At 36.8% G+C, this 20,751-nt stretch overlaps 1 protein-coding gene across 2 annotated transcripts in view; it reads right to left on the bottom strand.

Moving 5' to 3' along the window:
* The window catches only part of Sos (Son of sevenless guanine nucleotide exchange factor), a 530,159-nt gene that overhangs the window by 159,211 nt on the left and 350,197 nt on the right, over positions 1-20,751 (bottom strand). For both annotated transcript variants that reach the window (XM_089247363.1, XM_089247362.1), the window contains one exon: positions 4,784-4,940. In XM_089247363.1, coding sequence (XP_089103489.1) covers positions 4,784-4,940 — 157 coding nt within the window. The remainder of the gene's footprint in view (positions 1-4,783; positions 4,941-20,751) is intronic.

Here is a 20,751-nt window from a genome sequence, read left to right on the forward strand (position 1 = left end):
CACGTCTGCTCTTGAATCTACCAGATGAGTTGATTCTGACATTTTCATCCAGTTGACTCTGACATCTCCAACTAAGATGGTTTCCCAAGTCTCTTTGCGCGATGACGCGGATGATACTAAGTAGCCAAGGAATGTCTTTGATGTCTTCATCCCAACTTTACGCACTGGTGAAGTGTTCACAGTTACCCTTGACTTGCAAACCCCAGCAAAGTGATTTTTCTTACCTCACTTATGACACGTGGCATCCTTGGGCAGAAATTCTTGTCATGAAACCGCACCAAAAAGAAGAAGCAGCTTCATTGCTACTACGGGTCTGGCCCTGCTTTTCCTTCATTGATTGCTCTTTTTTCTTGGACTCTGAGCCATGGCTCTCCGGTTGATTCCTGCAACCGTGGCCGGGTTCGTGGGTTCCTAGCTTGCTCTAAGCTGGTTTAACGCAGGGTTATGTATCTCCTCCAGCTGCTTCTTCACCAATTAAAATTGCCTTGCCATGGTGATAGCTTTCTCCAGTCAGACCTTGCTTCAGTTTTGGACAATCCTCGGTTGCTGACACCCACGGCGATGTGGTCGTGGATCATCTCTTTTCCAGCAAGTGGTGAAACATACAAGAAATTGTTGCTGGTGAAGGATCAAAGTACACTGATGCGACTGAAAATTAAAATCATTGAGAGGGATGATGAGTTTTCATTTCGTTATCCTATTCTGCTTCCATCTAAACATCATGTACTGAGGTGTCTAATCAGAGAATATGACATAAAAAATAACCATGCTGATGTTCAAATTCTAGCTTCGAAACTTAGAGAGCTGTATTAGATCTTTTCATCGAGACGAGCTATAAGATATGTGTGATTTCACAGTGTGTGACTTGTAAAAGATTCAACTTGAAAGCCTTGACTAATCTACCCATGTTTCTGCCATTAGATCGAGTGAGAGATGATGCTGTGTTCGAAATCATCAGAATGGATTTGTGTGGTGCTCTATTCCTGAAGAACAATATTTCAAAGAAGTAGGAGTTCTCTTAAAAAATGTTTTCTCTTAAGTTTATGAAATTAAAATCTCAACCCAGATGGCGTCTGGTCTAACAGAGATTACTTTATGTGGGTTATCACACCCCCTTTCAATATTTTCAATAACTTCACTTTTTTATCAAAAAAGAGCTTCATAAACGACACATTAGCGTTATTAATTGTTCATAATTTGAAATGTGAAAATTTTCTTTATACAATTCACATACACTGAAGAGCCAAAAAAACTGGTAAACCTTCCTAATATCGTGTAGGGCCCCGCGAGCCCGCTGAAGTGCGGCAACACGACCTGACATGCACTCGACTGAAGTAGTGCTGGAGGTAATTGACACCATCAATCCTGCAGGGCTGTCCAAATCCATAGGAGTAAGAGGGGGTGGAGATCTCTTCTGAACAGCACGTTGCAAGGCATCCCAGAAATGTTCAATAATGTTCATGTCTGGGGATTTTGGTGGCCAGCAGAAGTGTCTACAGTCAGAAGAGTGTTCCTGGAGCCACTTTGTAGCAATTCTGTCCTGCTGAAATTGTCCAAGTCCGTCGGAATGCACAATGGATATGAATGGGTGCAGGTGATCAGACAGGATGCTTACATACCTGTCACCTGTCAGAGTCATATCTACCAGGTGTACAAGGTTAGGCAAGTTGCCTTTTTGTGGCTTCTGTATTTGTAACTGAATGTACTAGGTGTACAAGTATGAAATGCATCAACAAGTGTCAGATGCGCACGAGTGATAAATTGGAAAAGTGTGTGCATAGTGTTGTATTGTTTTGTTCAATATATCGAAAGTTATACGGACGTTTATATTATATATTATATGTCGAAAGAGCATTCACGGACAGCATTAATTTTTTTGTTTTCATTTGAAGAAAACTGCTGCTGAATCATACCAATTACTTCGAGAAACTTATGGTGAACATGCTCCATCGCAAGATACGTGTGAATGATGGTTTCGGTTTTTCAAAAGCGGCGACTTCGATGTTGCAGACAAGGAACATGGAAAACCGCCAAAAAAAGAAGAAGACGTGGAATTGGAAGCATTTTTGGACGAAGATGATACTACACAGACACAAAAACAACTCGCAGTGCAATTGGGCATTAATCAACAAGCTGTTTACAATCACAATGCCCCATGACAACGTGAAATGCTCCTTGACAATGTTCAATGGTCAATGTGCAATGCTCCATCACATACAGCAAAAGCGGTTCGCGGCACTTTGGAAGCACTCAGCTGGAAGTTCAACCTTATGCGGCTTACTCACCAGACTTGGCTCCTTCCGATTACCACTTGTTTGCTTTGATGGGTCATGCACTTTCTGAGCAACGCTTTGGTTCATACGAAGCTGTGAAAAAATAGCTCGATGAATGGTTCCCAGCAAAAGGGGAAGACTTTTACTGCCGTGGTATTCACAAATTTCAGGAAAGATGGGGGAAATATATAACAAGCAATAAGAGCATACTTTGAATAAAGCACTTTTTATCATTCTTCCGAATTTAACGTGTTTTTTTGAAAAAAAATCCGCATTTTATACTTGTACACCTGATAGACGTATCAGGGGTCCCATATCACTCCAACTGCACATGCCCCATACCATCACCGAGACTCCACCAGCTTGAACAGTCCCCTAATGACATGTAGGGTCCATGGATTCATGAGGTTGTTTCCATACCCATACACGTCCATCAGCTCGAAGCAATTGAAACCGAGACTCGTCACACCAGGCAATGTGTTTCCAGTCCTCAACATTCCAATGTCGATGTTGTTGGGTCCAGGCGAGACGTAAAGCTTTGTGTCGTGCAGTCATCAAGGGTACACGAGTGGGCCTTCGGCTCCGAAAGCCCATATCGATGATGTTTCGTTGAATGGTTCGCACGCTGACACTTGTTGATGACCCAGCTTTGAAATCTGCAGCAATTTGCGGAAGGGTTGCACATCTGTCACGTTTAATGATTCTCGTCAGTCGTCTTTGGTCCCGTTCTTGCATGATCTTTTTCCGGCCGCAGCGATGTCATAGATTCAATTTTTTACCGGATTCCCGATATTCACGGTACACTCGTGAAAGGGTCGTACGTGAAAATCCAAATTTCATCGCTACCTCGGAGATGCTATGTCCCATCTCTCGTGCGCCGACTATAACACCACGTTCAAACTCACTTAAATCTCGATAACCTGCCATTGTAGCAGCAGTAACCGATCTAACAACTATGCCAGACACTTGTTGTGTTATATAGGCATTGCCGACTGCAGCGCCGTACTCCGATTGGTTCCATATCTCTTTATTTGCATATGCATGCCTGTACCAGTTTTTTTGGCCCTTCAGTTTATTACTTATCACTGTTTTTAATTTTTGAAAATATATAAATTTTATGAAATCGTATAATTCTTTCTTAATTCCCCTGTAAAAATATTGATTTGATCTATTTATTATTGCACATGTAGAATTTGATAAAATTACATTGTATGGTAAGTGGCTGTTCAACTGAGTTGAGGTATTTTTTTTAGTTTTGTGATATTTTTATTTACATTGCGAAAAACACTGTTTTATAAGGATTGTTTCATTTTAGAGAATCTCTCCCATGCGATTCAAACTTTCAGAACAACTGATTTCAAGCAAATGATTCCCATGATTATTGTCTGATTCCTATAAATCCTTGTGGAGCAAATTCAAGCTGAAATTTTTCTTTCCTTTCCTGATGGTCAATGATTTAGCTGCTAAATCTTAGGCACTAAAATCTAGAGGCTGAGGCCATTTGAGCCTGCCTCCCCCCAATAATTCCTGAAAAAACAATGCAATGCACTTTCCTTCTCCTGCATATGCACTACGGTGCCATGTATACAGGTACACAGGACGAACAGCAATTTTCAGCTCCCCCAAATGTTTTCTTTATGTTGGCGATTCTGAATATGGGAGCTATGTCAGAATTGCGTTGGTGAAACCCAACCGTGTGCTTGAGCATCCAGCATTGTGTGTGTCTTGCATTCAATAAGTAGGCCTCACGGGAAAAGAGGCCTCATAGAAATGAGAAATGATTGGAAGTTTTGAAAATTTGTCAGGTAAGGCCTCAGGAAAATCACTTAGCCCAGATGGAATTCTTAAGAGTCCATGATGCTCTTAAGACAGCCCTGATCTCTCCTCCAAACTGCCAATGTAGGTTTGCAATTAAATGTATATTTGTGTTGTAAGTCTACAACTACTTTAACCTACATATATTTTTATTGTCAGAGTTGTGCTTGTTTCGTGTTCTTGCTGGTGCTGCCACCTGACTTCTATATTTTGAAGTCAATATGGTAAATGCTTGAATTTCCATGTCGTGAAAGTATCATGTTGAAGGTTTACCTGTCTTCTTTTGACAAGTTCGTTTTTAAGGAAATGCGTTATTATTCTGAAAACAGATTTTTCTTATCAGACTAGTCATGATGTCAGTGAACCCAGTAGGTTTTCATTTTCACTGGCCCGTCGGACTAGTGACTTACTACAAGTAGTGACTTACTTATTTTTCAATTTTAACGTTGCAGAGAAGATAATGTCATTCCAAACTTGACAGAACCTGCTATAATTGAATGTGTATATATATATATATATATATATATATACATGTTTTTTTCCCCATTACTAGTATGTGTATACGGTGAAACCCAGTAATAACAAAGTTCAATTGACTGAACTGGTGTGTCCAGTTATCATCTAAAACATCCTGTGGCAGGTATGAGATTATAATAAAGTAAACAGAGTTTTATAACAAAATAAAAAGTTCTTACCCTGCGTTGTATAACTTTGTTTATTGATTCTGACCACTTTTTCATATTTTTTCCTTTTACTTTTTCAAGAAATGAGTGCAAGTTTTCCAGAAGCATGATGTCTCGTTCAAAATCATAGAAATGATGGTCAACCCAATGGCGCAAAACATTGAGTACTCTTTTGAAAGTAAACAAAACTGACATGTAAACTCATATAACAATTTAAACACTCGATAAATGAAGGGTTCAGCCGAATAACGGTCTATGTGGCTTTTTAAAACTAGACACAAAAAAAGTTGTAGCTGAAACTATGGAAACAACTTTTTTGCCTGGATTGCAGCTGTATAAAGTGGCATAGCTACATCTGTTGGTTTCTGCAGGAGATACCTACTTAATAACAGAAGGTACATATAACAGATGGTACAAGAATGTTATTCAGTAAAAAACCTGATTTTGCACGTTAGTTGTAGAGCGTTATATACTCGGCTGAAACCTTCAAACAAATAACTACCTTCAAATGGGAGATAATTGTCAGATGTGAGAAATAAAGTTCATATTTTATGCCAAAATACTCTGAAAAATTTATCATTTTTATGATCTTTTATGTTTGCTTGAATGCATACCAACACAATTACAGTGGAACTTCAGTTAACTAGCTTAATTTGTTCTGCCAATGTGCTTATTATCCGAATCGCTCATTATGCGAATCAAACTTCCTGATCGGAAATAATGTAAAATTGAATAATTCATTATACAATTATTCATTCGCATGAAAATGACTAATAAAAACGTCATTCATTCACAATTATGCAACATAATAATAATATAATAAATAATAGAGATCATAATATAATTAATAAAATAACGTATTTGAAAAATAATAATACCATAAATAAATATACAATACGATAATGTTTACAAATTAAATTGTTCTAAATGACCAGACACTGGACTACCACCATTTAGGATGACATACGCACTGCACTCACCGTCTGTAAACTTATTTGAAATGGAACTCGATCTATGCCTCTGTTGTTTTTTTTTTTTGGAAATGGGAGATCACACTATCATTTATTATTCGCACTACTGCAGCTTTATTTGGGGGTGCTTCTTTTCTACAAAGTTTTGCACAGATATTCTCAGGTTCTACACATATCTTAATCTCATTTGAAGTGAGGGACTTTTCATTTCTCTCTCCGTCTTCCTAAGAAGTGATCATAATAAGCTGTTGCGTTAATCATAATAAGCAAGATCTTAATTAGCTCAATGGGTATTTGCTTTGCTGTTGCACGCAATGAACATGTTCCTCCCATCATTCTTGAATGTCTGGCTCATGCACCTCTAGTCTCATGGTCTGCGCCTGAGTGGCATGGTGGTAGGATGCTCGTCTACCACCCCGAAGGTTGCTGTCACGGTCCTGAGTTCGAACCTGACGGAGGATATAGATAAGATATTTTCCCTAACAAACTTGAGGCACCCATCAATAGACAGCACCTTCATTTCCAACCAATCTCATTAATGGCAGTAAATTGCAATATAGCGAAATAGCCAGAGTTGGTGATGGTGTAGTAGTCTCATGGTCTTCTCCAAGGACACAATCCCCTAAGAAATGGTGGCTCTTGTTCATGAGCTAGCCCCTCAAAGTCCCGGTCATTAAAGCAATCAGGCCAAAGTTTTTCTCCAAGCAGAATTTGAAAAACATCAAATGCACATATGTGTGGTTATAATGCTACATCTAGTTTCATAGCATAAAACAGTCATGTTTGTAAAGGTGTTTAGTTTTTGAGTTAGGTGCATTGACCGAAGGCTGCTTTTACGGTAAGTACATTACCTATAAATTCACAGCACTTGTGTGGACAAAAGTGAAAACCATCAGCTCAGTTATGATAGCGTGAAAATAAATAAACAAAGCTCAATATTTTTGCTCGTAATGTGAATAATCACTCGTTAACTGAATCAAAATTTGTTCAAAATTTTTGCTCGTTAATTCAAGCTCCACTGTATAGGGCTCCTCCTCAAAAAATGAGAAAAGTAGGACTGAAGTAGGATGAGGGAACCCCTTACACAATATAATCACACACACACACACATACCATAATTACAAAATTCCTCAAAATTTTTTTTTTCAATAAAAAAAAATAATTCATACCACTATTTCAGTATCCTATAAGATTGACTCAAGTTAAAGCAAAATGACAGAAATGACTTGACAAAAGCAACTTTTGGCCAAAACAGTGTACTATAGAAACCACAGATAATTCTTTCCTGTCTCTTCTCACAATATATATTACATTTTTTTTTGGAGTCTTCCACAAACCAGTCTGCCAACTCTCTTCGACAATGCAAAGCAAATTATGAAGACATGAAAGTTTTCTTTTTGAAAGAATGAAGTTTTTTTGAGAGCAGTTTCAAAAGCACAGTGCAAATGTTTAAATTACAGGGTCCAATGTAAATACGTTAGGTCAACTAGATTGTTTTACTGCATTGTCCATCCCTTTTTAAAGGGATTTGTTTAAATTTTACTGTTCAAAGCCAGTGCCATTGTTTTTGACTGAAGAAGCTTTTTCATTTCTAGCTCTTTGCTGAGTATTGTGAATATTGTTTATGCCTCTGCACGCACGCACACACACACACACGCCCTAAAATACAGAAGACAATTGAATGCTATTGGATAGCATCAGAATCAACAAACCTAGAATAGGCCTATGTATTCAACTGCTTTGTTATGCAAACTGTTGTTTCACCTATACACAAAATGTACACCATAATTTTGAATGATGAATGCTATTTACTTTCCAAGAGACAAATGAAGTACCAAATACAAAATTTTTTTCATCCTGATGGAAGTTCTTTATGACTACTCTACTTGTTGAACCCTCAAACTAAGCAAAAGAAAAATTAATAAACCAAATAGTCCACATACTACCCATGAATAACCTGAAAAATGATACAATTTCTGCTTTGGTAGAATCATTAATTTCAATCTATTACATTTGCATTATTTGGCAATATATCGATGATTCCCTCATTAATTAACATCAATTACACAAATTTTGTTAGTAGCATTTGGTAAAAAAAAAAGCAGGGAAAGTAGGACAAAACCTAAAAAGTAGGACCGTGTTTGAATTTATATATGTATTTTTTTTTCTTCCCATGAAAAGTTTATTAGTTTTCAATTTTTTTTATGACCATAACCCCAGTATTGGCAGCCATTTGCCTCTTGGGTGTGTTATTTTTGAGAATGTTAAAAAAATTAGACATTTTACCAAAAAAGTAGGAAAAGTGGGAGCCCTGCAATTATGATGATTTCTATTCCATTTCACATTTTTGTGCAGAATGTTTTTTGGCATATTCAGACAGTGCTCAGCTTTTTGTTAATATGACATATTACTTCTGAATATATTACATTGGATAATTTCTTTTTACATTGACAATAACATTGTATATTAGGTATGTAACTGCAAACAGTTTGCAAAAATGGCATATGTCATACAATAGAGGTAGGTTTTAAACCCTAACATCTCTGCAATATTCTTGTGATTATGCTTCAATTTAAGGAATGAAGCCGGGGGGGGGGGGGGTTACAGAGGGAGCGCATGCTCCCCCAATCAAAATTCTGCCAACATTGGTGTTTATTTTCCTAAGAACGACTAACGAAGTCTTCAAAAATTGCGACAAAAAAACAAGTTCAGAATTTTTTACTGTCATTTTATGTTGATTTTACTGAGGGTCCATACATGCTTAGAAGGGACTGGGGGAGAGGGGTTGGGTTTAGACTTCTTTTGCAGTTACACTGTGAGCTCCCATAGCTTTTCACAGGCATGCACTGGAAGGATAAGGTGCAGTGATGTATTGGAACCCAGCAATGAGTCAGAGTTAGCTTATGTATGAGTCGGGGGGGGGGAATTCAGTACTCTTGAGATAAAACACCCAAGGTCAAACACAACAACAGGGTTTGTTCTAGGAAATGGAAGGTGGGTCCTTAAGTAAAAGAGATCCAAGGCTTGGAAGTTCCTTAAGTTGTTGTGCGCCTTTAAATGATTGCAGTGAGATAGTAAATGACAACTGTGTGTTAAATGTTGGATCCACCAACAGACACGTCTGCCCAGACAGACATTCTAGATCAAATGAGTAGATAATTCTTTTATCTCTCTGGAGGTGTGCATGGTCTGGTGTCAAAATGGCATCATTTTTTCCAAGAGGATGAGTGGCTTCAGAGATATATATGGCAGAAATTATTCCAAGAAAACGACTGATACCTTCAACTCTTTTCCACATATGCACTTGATGGCCGTGTACATACAAAGATGAACACAATTAAGCATACACTATACAATTGATAAAAGCAAGTTTTTGAGTAAGGAAAAAGAGGGCTTAGAATATACATGGATTGCAGTTGTCTCGCAAAGCTCATAACTTTTTCCCAGAAGCTTGTGTTCGTTTTATAGTATCATTGCTTCTCTACCACTTCAATATTGATATCTTCATACCCTATATATAAGTGGAGTACTAAATTATTTTTTTATCAAGTGATCAATATTTTTTCTAGATATTTTCTTTTCCTTAATATTCGATTGGTGAGTACATTTTTGAATACATATTATTTCTTTGTGTTCACATATAATATAAACTACTACTATTTATATTTGTTTCTTCAGTATTATGTTATGCTATTATGACAGCGATGTCATGTTAATACTGTATACCAGGAGCAGTGATTTTGCAAAATCTATAAATGTATGCATTGGAAAAACAGGCACAAGACATTATTGCCATTGGGTATCTCAAAATGGTAGTTGAAATAAAACCAGGAACTGGTTGCTCTAGGACTGGACAAATCTCCAAAAATTTTCATGCTCAAATCAATATTTTGTGTACTAGTGCTGGATACATATGTAGGCAGAGAAAGAGGAGCATGGAGACGATCATCCCCCTCCATGTTTAGTGAAAAAAATTGTTGTATTATTTACATAGGTGGAGGTAGAACTTTGCCACCCGCCCCTGTTCACTGAACACGCTACCTCTGTGATTTGCAACGCCCCCTCCCCCCGTTCAAGGAGTCTGCATTCACTTATAGTTGGGTATTTAAAACTTTTACATACGCCCAAGATTGTCTGACAATAGATTCGTTCAGCCCTGGTTTTCTCCCCAAACAGTAGCATAAAGTTACCTAATGTATTGCGTCAAAGCATCGTTGCAGGGGTTCATGAATTTATACCTCAATTACACTTTCATCATTGAATTCATAAATTCTCATTACAATGAGCACTCAGAATGCATTCTTAAATAACGAAATTCATCCAAATTATGAAAATCAATTTCAGACTCTCGAATCAACTGCTTCCGAATTAGCGGGAAAGTGCAGTATTCCTGTTGAGTACAAAAAATACAGGATGCAAAAAAAACTTTTCCATGATGAGATCACCAAAGATAAAGTTGTGTTGAACAGTCAGGGAAACTTCATCAAAGCTAGTCTCACTAGATTCCATCATTAACATCTTAACAGAAAAATTCAAGCAGTTCGAAGAAAGAGCGTGCAACTTTGTCTCCCTGGATCCAAATCACTTTTCTGAAGACAACACACAAGAAAAAAATAACTGTTTTGGCTAAAGAATGCAACGATGTCTTAGATCAGCGGTTTTCAACTGGTGTTTTTTAGTTCTAGGAAAATAAAAAACACATTAAAATATTTAAAAAAAATAATTATAAATATTTTCAAATAGTAAAAATAAATTAGTAACTTTAATGAATAATTGAAAATGGGCCTACAGGGCTCCGCCATTGAATTTTTATACCAAAAAGGGCTCTGCAAGTCAAAAAATGTTGAGAACCGCTGTCTTAGATAAAGACGAACTGGTGAAGGAATTTCATTCATTTATAAACCTCTGCAAAGATATATATCGGACGACATAAAAGCATTGAATATCAGCACTATGCTAAAATTCATGATTATACATGGAATGAAAGCGGAAAAATTGTACAGAATTTATTTTAGCCAATGAGCTTGATATTCAAAAAATTAATTGAGCACTTTTCGAATATGAAAAAAAGGCAGAAAAAGTTCTGATTATTAATTTTGCTCTTGCAAAAATTTGCGTCAAAGCTCAGAGAGGAAGTGGATCATATAGGTTTTAATCGAACTTTTTTCAGCTTCACTTATGAGTGCAAAACTGTTGCATAAACATCCCATGATAAAACAATATTGCATACAAGATATATAGAAGACTGGATGTTGTGAAGATATTTATTATTTGAGATGTTACTTTTTTAAGGAAGGAAAAAACTCATCTCTGCCTCTACCGGGAGTCGAACCCGGGTCCCTCGATTGCCGGACGAGTGCTCTGACCACTAAGCTACAGAGGAGATAGAGATTTTCCTTCGCTAGAGCGTATATATGCCGAACGGAACCGTGCAATGGACGGTGAAACCAATCAGCTAATAGCTCATGGACGACGAGCCACCAGAGGGCTATATATATGACATGAATGTCGCTCTCCACTTGTTAATACAAGATATATAGAAGACTGGATGTTGACTCCCGGTAGAGGCAGAGATGAGTTTTTTCCTTCCTTAAAAAAGTAACATCTCAAATAATAAATATCTTCACAACATCCAGTCTTCTATATATCTTGTATTAACAAGTGGAGAGCGACATTCATGTCAATATTGCATAGTTCAAGAAACCCATAAATATTTTTTTTCACTGTCGTGACAAGTTCAATTTTTTTATGGTTTTTTGTTCTGCATATCTTGTAGTTTACACTAAACTATATTTACATTTTTATTTTCAGTTATAAAAAAGTTGTGTGAAAAATAAACACTTAAACAAAACATGAACAAATGAAGTTTTTATTGAAATTTTAACAAGTTTCTTTGTATACTTAATTTTTTTTAATTGCGCCTAAATGAGGAACAGAATAAGGCACCTTATTGTATTTCGCTCTCCCACTGATAAAAACCTGGCTACGCCACTGCCTGTATCTAATAATAAAAAGTCTAAATAATCGAGTAAGAATTTCATTTCATTTGGGTACAATACTTGAACACAAAGATAGAAAGAAATCTAGATAAAAGAAAGCCAATATGGACTTTCCAAATAAGCATTTAAGTTGCCAAAATAACACAAATTTCTCAATTATGTTGAAATCTTTGAATATTGCATTTAAAACGATAGAATTTTTTGTAAATGACTTCTCGGAGCAGAATTTAAATTTCACAAAACTGGAAGTTATAGCACTTAAAAGTTAATTTTAGTACTGCTTTACACCACTCAGAAAATATAGACATTTTAAGAAATTGCAGGTTATTTGAAATTTTTTTGATTGGAAGTATATTTCTGAAGTCAGCAGTTTCAGAGATGTCTGCTGGGCAAACAATTCGGGATAGCCTGTATGGAAAAGAGCTACAGGGATTACTATGACAAAAGATGGGACCAGCATGGGTTTTCAGTGACAGATCATTTACTAGTATGCATAATTGATCAAGAGGTCAGAAAAATGTCATGGTAAATTGAAACCTAAGGACCATTTGCAGTTCATAAAAACTTTCATTGATACTCTATTTCAGTGATTCTCAACCGGGGGCCATATGGCCCCAGGGGGGCCCTAGGATATTCCAGGGGGGCCACGGATGAAAATCTTGCAAAAGGGGAGCCACGGCTACTGATACGGGGGCCACGAAGAAATTTGTGACATTACATTTTTTTTAGTCAGAGTGACTAAAAAATTTAATTTCAATCAAAGTGCATAGAATATCTTTTTCGTAATTTTTCCCCATTCAAGTAACATTAACATGAGGAAGAAGGAAATAAAAAAAAGTGGTTCATGTAATCTCGGTGGTTTTACGACTTGGGGTGACAGTAGGCCCTGACACAAACTATAGATGAGGTTTAAGCAAAATGGAATAACTGTAAAGACAGAAAATTGTGTGTGTTCAGACTTTTCATTCAAAGAGGGCTGCCATGAAGAAAACAGACAAAGCTTTGTTGACCATTTATTGACATTCTTTTGAGTGCTGGTAGTAAATGTACTCCCCAGCGCGACCCAACCCGCAAGGGTAAAAGGCTTATATCCCGGGAGGGACAGAGCCTGGGTCGTGTCTGGTCTGTCGGTAGTAAATGTAATCCAAGAAGTAGATGGGTGAAAAATGAAAGCTTGTAAAAAACCCATCATTTTCATGCAATTACAGACGGATAGCCATCTAGTTTAGCACAAAGCTATCTTCAGCCGTGGTCAGATGGTGAATATATTTATAAAAATCGAATAGACAATGATTGCTCTGGGGTATTTTTTTATGAATTTTGAAAGGGGGTGCCAATCCATTGCTCTGCTGAAAAGAAATAAAGTCGAATTCAGTTATAACGAACTCCAAGAGATCATATCATACATGGGGAAAAATACCCGCGAAATTTAAAATTTTTTAAAACTACATTGATGTGATAATGTATTGGGACAAGGGCGGCAAAATTCACGACATCACACTAAAGCGTGATGTCGACTTTAGTAGAGTCCTACTATACCTCGACAATGGAAACGTTGAGAAAATACACAAGGCCTCTGATTGTAATACCAGAAACAAGAATGGAAGCTATCTTGGCGGCTCGAGACTAAATCTGTACCCGTGTGGGACTTATTTTTTGCACCTCCTACCTATTGCTCCCTCCATAGCCCCTACCTCATGCGTCAGGGAATCTTTCGTAGGGTCCATGCCCGATTTTCCACAGGGCCCCTTCTACAGTTAATTTATAGAGTGAAAAAAGAAAAGTTATGAGGATTTTGTCCCGGGCCTCAAGCTATAGCCCTATCAGTCCTACCCTTAGAAGGTGTCATGCCCATCCCTCACAATTTATCCAAAAAATTCCTAACAAAACATTTTTTCGGCCCTTCATTTCCGATTTTGCGCCCCACCCCAGAGCCGACAGTTTGGTTTTTTTTGGCAAATTTAATTTTTTTTTACCCATTCACCCTGGATTTAGCAAGCGGTGCCCCGTGTGGCAGCAATAGGTTGCGTGGCCAAGCGCCACCCCTGTACTCTATTACAAGGGCCATATTGGTTCCCTCACCCATGGCCCCCACAAGAGCCCGGGATAATTCTCATAAATTTTTGGCTTTTTCAGACTATAAATTAACTATAGAAGGGGCCGTGAGAAATCTGACTGGAAGGGGGCCTGCGAAAGATCCCATACCCTCACTCAGAATTTGATCCACAATAGTCAAATGAATGCAAAGGAAAATTTTGGTTTTTCACTTGTCCGGCCCCTGGAATACCAGAAACACCTTTGAAAATTTTTTCTTAATAAAAATTACCCCGTTAAATATCATCTTCACAAAAATAAGTGCTCTTTCAAGGATTAAGTTATCTGGCATTTATTAAGAATGGTAAAATGATTCTAGAACAAAAAATGTTCTACTTCGAAAGCGGGACGTATGGTCACGCACATTTTACACGGTAAACAATAATGTGCGGCATTCTTCTGAAAAAAAATCAGGTTTATCTCGAGGTGCCCTTCACCGAATCCCTATCAGCCTCCTGGCAGGGTCACCAGTAGGGGTGGCACATGAGGCTTCGCACCCGGGCGACAGGTAAGCTCGAGCCGGCCCTGTATTGGGACTTCCTCCAAGATTGACACCACATCTTTAAATTGGTGACCTCCAAACATTGACACCACATCTTTTTTTAATCCATACTGTAATGCTTCCTTTTAACTGCCCTACTACTGGCCTGCTGCATCCTAAATAATTTCAATGCAATTTTCCTATCCTGCAAGAACAATATTGTGGACATTAGAAAAAAAAAATTCTAAAAAGGCGTATGACTACATTTAAAGCAATTTAAATCCGTTCATTAGAGACTCACTGCGTCTGCTGATTTCTAAAAAATAAATAAATTCTCACGTAAGTCTTCACTTTGAAATGTCCATAACCCGCTTAATGCGTCTCTTTGTATGTCAACCTAAAATTTATGGTTTTTAGTGTTACACATGCAAAGCCAATTCAGCGGCGTGTTTTCACAATCTGCAAAAACTGCTTGGATTTGATAGTTGGAAATGATGTTGAGTTTGAATCAAAATGAAAATGTCAAATAATTGAAATTGTGCTTCGTATAAATGAAATATTTTCACGTTTCTAAGTGCAATATTCACCGAGATAAGCGAATTCAAAAACTTGAAGAAATTTGGGAAAAAACCGCATTAGGTAAAATGGTTTCCCCTCATTTAATGCGGTTTTTTCCCCAACTTTTCTCGAATATCTCAGTGAAAATTTGAACTTAGACACGTTGATTTTTTTTGTCGGAGACCAGGAAACAACTTTCCAATTGGGTTTTGGGGCACAGGGTGTCCGCATAAAAAGTTAACATTTTTATTTTAATAACTCTGTAACCCCTGGCAACATGAATCAAATGTCTGAGTACTACACATTATTCGGGTACTTTTTCCAACTGGAAGTATGCCTCTAAGACCAATGGTTCGCCAGTAAAATGCCATATGCCCCGTTACCTATGCGCCCTGTATATGAAATATAGTACGGACTGTTATGTGAAATATTGTGTTGTGTTTAAGCCAACACGCATGTTGCTTCGTTCGCCTGCGAGAGAGCAGTCACATTATGAACCAAAAAGCCACTTGAAGGCTGATGCCATCCAACGAAATGTCAGATTTTCACCGTATCGAAATTGAAGTCAACAAACTGATAATTTTCGCATTTGAAAATCTGATTATTTATATTTTCCAATGGGCTTGAAATCCTGATAATGAATCATTATTATGTTCACACGAACAGTTTTGTCACTGCGTACGATTTCTCTGGAATGAATGGTTCAAACAAATATTTAAAAAAATTTTCACACGCATTTTAGTTTTTTTTTTAAATTCATAGTAGGACATGAACCTATTTCAAGCGCAGAGTTTACATTGATTAAAAAAATATTTTTTTAATTGGACTGACACAACACATAAAACATACAAATCAAACTGAGAAAAACACAAAACAATGAACTTCACAAAAAGTAACATTACGATGATACAGACCCTTTGTGTGACCCCAAGGGATTTATTCTATTTTTACTGTATTCTATTATGTTTGTTTTGCTTTTTCGTTATTTTCATAAATTAAAAATTAAATTAATCAAATTAAATTCAAAAATATTTATACTTCAGACAATTTTTGAATAACTATCTTCTAATGGGAAAACGGGGAGGGGGGGGGGAAATAAAGGAAGGGGGAGTAGAAAATTATTCATGTTCGCAAGAGGGCCACAAGAATGAGAAATGGTTGAAAGGGGGCCATGGACAAAAAAAGGTTCAGAACCACTGCTCTATTTGATTAGGGATTTTGACAATAATGTCAAGAGACATACAGTGAAACCTGCCTATAACTATACTGTAGAGACCAGGAAAAAATATTATTATAGACAGGCTATCGTTGTAGACAGTTCGAGTATTTGTGCAACGAATGTTTATATACATATAATGTATACGTGTAATATAACTAATGCATAGTACTAACTAATTATATTGTGCTTAATGATTCATCTAACCAATTAACAAACTCTTAAACAAATTGAAAATGAAATGAGGTGACAAAAAATACCTACAGCAACAGTCACGTTACTGAGGAGAATGAAAAAAAAGTAAGGGTGAAAGCCACAAAAAAATGCTGAAAACTGTAGTTCTAACCCTTACCACTTTAATCATGTTGGCACGCAAGTTTACGACAGATTTCCTTCATAGACAGAGTGACAATGCTTTATTTTTTAACCAGGTTTGGGTTCGATACTGGCAACATCCCTATCTTATCTATAATGGGTGTTGACAGTGCCCACCCAGAGACAGAGGCAAAGTCCTCTGATCCCTCTGGAATCATTTGTTATTACTCACATGTCACAGTCTTTTGTTATCTCACACTGAAATAATTGGTGGTCCACTGATCTGAGACCACTAATTAAACAATCAGACCATCGAGAAAAAAACTGTGGTGGTCTGAAGGACCAGAAGCAAAAAATTTTACCCCTCCCCCTAATCACAGTGATACATCGATCATGGTAGAATCTCTTATGGGAGAATCACAGATATAGGGTAGTTTTATATTGTCTTGCCTATTGAATGTCATTGAATGATAAATGCTTACTGCTGTAAAAAATGTTTAGAAAACTGCGTTCTCAGCAGAAATTCAAAAATTTATGAGTGAAACTGATTCTTATTTGTTGCATTATACAGTATGAGTATTAAGTGGCGCCTCAATCCTTTTTAGCATCCATTCCATGAATTATTATTTTTCCAACATTTTCATGTCATCCTAATCTTTTATATTCTCACAAATTAAATAACTCATTTTTTGATTCAGGCTGAATTTTTTAAATAAATATTGCCCCAAAAATGAACTTCTATATTCATGCATTTCACAGATCTTTCTATAATGAACTATAAGTTTTTGATCATAGCAGGAGGGACTCCCAGAGCCAAAATCATGTTCTTATGAAGTGAAAAATGAATCCCTCCTCGGGAAGGGAAAAAATTTTCCTTGCTTTGTATTTGTATCCTAAACATGATCTTCATACTGAATTTCATGTTTTTAGGTCTGCCAGAAGTGCTTAGGTTTTTTGATGATTGGTGAGTCAGTGTTAAAATAAAAAAATAACAAAACTTAAATTTCTCAAGAACTACAAATGATAAAAAAGTGAAATTTAGAGGTTTGATTGAATTTGTGAAATACTCTAGATATGAGAAGTTTCAAGTGTCTGAGCAACTTTAATACGAAGATATGAGGGTCTCAAAAGTACCTAAGTTGCTTCCAGAAAAGGATGTTACGCCATACTTGTTTTGCTCAACATGGTGCCCCCAGAAATAACCAATTGTACAAAGAATATGAGCAAATGGAATTGATTTATATTTCAATTAATAAACGTTCATCTTCATTTAATGTGATATCATTAAAAATGTAACTGAACTACTGTACTTTACTTGTGAATGTACCTTTTATGTGAAACTACTAATTTTATATTTTATTAAATGGAATACTTGTGTGAATATACGTTTTAAAAGTAATTAAATAAAATATCTTTTTATTTAAAATAACAAACTATAATATAAAATTAAAACTAACAAAAAATTATTTTATTTTTTTAGCAAATTTCTCATAAATTTAGTGTAGTGACCGGGTGGTAAGGAGCACTCAACAACAGTGTATGCACGAAAACACAATGGAGGTTTAATCCATCAATGTGAACTTATTAATACATTAGAAACTAATCACAGTGCAGTTAAAATGTACAAACGAGGGAGCATCGTTTTGAAACGCTCAAAGGTAGATTGTGAAATCAGAGCATAAGGTGCTCCCGTATCAACTTCCATTTCAAGATCGAATTTTCAACTCGAAGAATCACAAGCACTGGGGGTGGAGCTTGCGGTAATTGCAAAGCAGCAGCGTTAAAGTTTGAGAGTTTGAATAAAATATATGTTTGATTTGAAACTAGCAACACAGAATCATTCTTATTTTTCGGATCAAACCTTTTAACTCCAGACTTGGCATTTGATTTTTGTGACGATTGACATATTTAGGCAAGATGTCTGATTTTTGAAAACGCATGACAAATAGTTTTTATATGCAGACACGAAGATGAAAAATGTTTATTGGATCCGCACTGCATACAGCAATTTTTACGGAAGTTATTTTTAGTAGTACATTTACTAGAATTAACAGGCTGTCGTTCCCGTAATTCTCTATCTCTTGATCGCACCAAGTTAACGCTTGGAGAAGCAGTAGAATTTTTAATGTCACCAACACTGCGTGTACCTGAATCCATGGCGCATAGCTGAATCCATCCCGACGGCACGTTGTAAAGTTAGATTTAGTTCAGCGACCAACTTCAGAGTTATTTCTTCGCATTCAATTCCACAAACTATTCGATCGTGTAACATACAATCCAAGAAATTGGCAAAATTGTGATATTTCAACATGCGATGCAGTTCCACGACGAAGGTTTGTACCGATTACCTGGCAAATGATTTCTCCTAAAAATTTTAGTCTCAATAGTCTCTGAAGGGGTCGGTTCAAAATGTGTTGTTATAAGCTGAACCAACTGCGCTAAAGTTTTGTCAGTGGATAATGCAGGAGAGAGCAAATCGCATAGCCTACTGCAAGTTTCTGAGCCTACTAGCGTTAAAAATACGGCTCTCTCTTGAAGTGGATACACAATTTCATTCACAATGAAATATCACTTCAAACGTGCAACATATGGCAACCAGTGTTCGACGGACGGATTAAAAACTTGAACGCTTCCCGATGTCATGTTCACAAAAATAACAAATTGAAAATCTTACTTCATAATTTACTGTCATCAACTGAACTAATTCTCTTCGTCAGTGTAGTGACCGGGTAGTAAGGAGCACTCGACAACAGTGTATGCAAGAAAACACAACGGTGGTCTAATCCATTAATGTGAACTTATTATTATTATATCATTAGAAACTAATCACAGTGTAGTTAAAACATACAGGCACGCGAACACACATGAGCTTCACCGCGGAAGACATAATGAAAAACAAGCAAGACAGAGAGACAAGCAACAGGTTGCACAGGATATATAGACATACAAAAATTCCAGTGGTGCTACCTAAGGTTTATAAACACAAATATACAACATTCAGTAAAACTATAAGCTCAAAATGGCCACCTTTACAAAGTTTAATTTTTTTACACACTATTTTTAGTTAGTATGTAATTTAGTTAGTACTATTTTAGTATTGTTTGGGTAATTTCAACTAAAATTAGCTCTAAATATACAAGGAAAACAAGTTTATAACAAAATAAGTACAAATTTTCATAAAACCTAAATATTTAAATTTAGGGATGACCGACAATTCTGAGAGTTGTCTAAGGGTATAATTGTCTAACTCATTATTTTATGAGTCTGCATACCTTAAACATCAAATACCAACAATAAAAAAAAACTTATTAGTTCAAAACAGGGTTCGACGAAAAATCTCTATTTGGCTGCTGGACTATAGGTCACGTGACTTTGAAAGTCTGAACCAGGAAAAATATAGTTTCCCCTCTTTCTACTCCTATACTTACTCTAAGCTATAGACAGTCTGTTCCAGTCCTTTTTTTCTTTTTCTTTTGTCTGTCTTGGCAGCTTTGTAGGCACCTGGAAATGTCTTATGTTTTGCTTAGGCATACGCAGAATTTTCTCAAAAGGTGGGGGGGGGGGGGCCTTACAGATTTTTTCCGCCTGGAGGGGTTTACATTTTGTCCTGCGAAATAAAACTACAATCTTGGCTCAAGGAGGGGTGGGGGTGGGGGGTTTAGAACCCCTAACGCCCGCCCCTTTGAGTATGCCAATGGTTAGGTTAAATTAAATTAAAACATGTGCAGCAGCATTCACAGGATTGTCTTGGGGGTGGATTAAAGTTTGTACTGCCAAAATTTCGGCTCAGCCTGTGGGAGTGGGGTGTTAACTCTACCTCCATCTTACAGACTTCATATGGTAGCGGGGTCACAAAATTTGGCAAAAGAAATGGAAGAAATATATATATACAAAATTACTTTCTTTTGTAGTCATGCAATAATAATTATTATTTAACAGCAGTTTATTATAATTTCCTAATGGTTAGGAGAGGAGTTCATTAACTATATTGTTAATAAGTAAGAGACCTGTCAACTCTCCGGAGTTGTTAAAATTTCTCCGGATTCTTGCAGAAAATTCAATTTTATGTGAGCTTTCACGTAGTCGTGATGTCAATGACTGCTGTCGTCGTTAGGGAAAACACTTATAGAGGACAGCTGTGGTCATTCCTATCGAGCAGCTGTAAAAAAGTCATGGTGACCGCGTTTAAGCAACCGGCAAAGACGTGACTTTGTTTAGGTAGCATTTATCTGCAATCATTTATCAGGGGCATGACCTTGGTTGCCAAAATGGCTGTATAATTGATATTTTATTCCATTAACACCCTTGCGGTTGAAGTTTTTTTTAATTGTTTCCTCCAATTAAAT

Source organism: Pholcus phalangioides, unplaced genomic scaffold, assembly GCF_987345545.1.
Source record: "Pholcus phalangioides strain wild (caught in Gottingen) unplaced genomic scaffold, Ppha-v1.0 ptg000003l_1, whole genome shotgun sequence".
Taxonomy (NCBI): Eukaryota; Metazoa; Arthropoda; class Arachnida; order Araneae; family Pholcidae; genus Pholcus; species Pholcus phalangioides.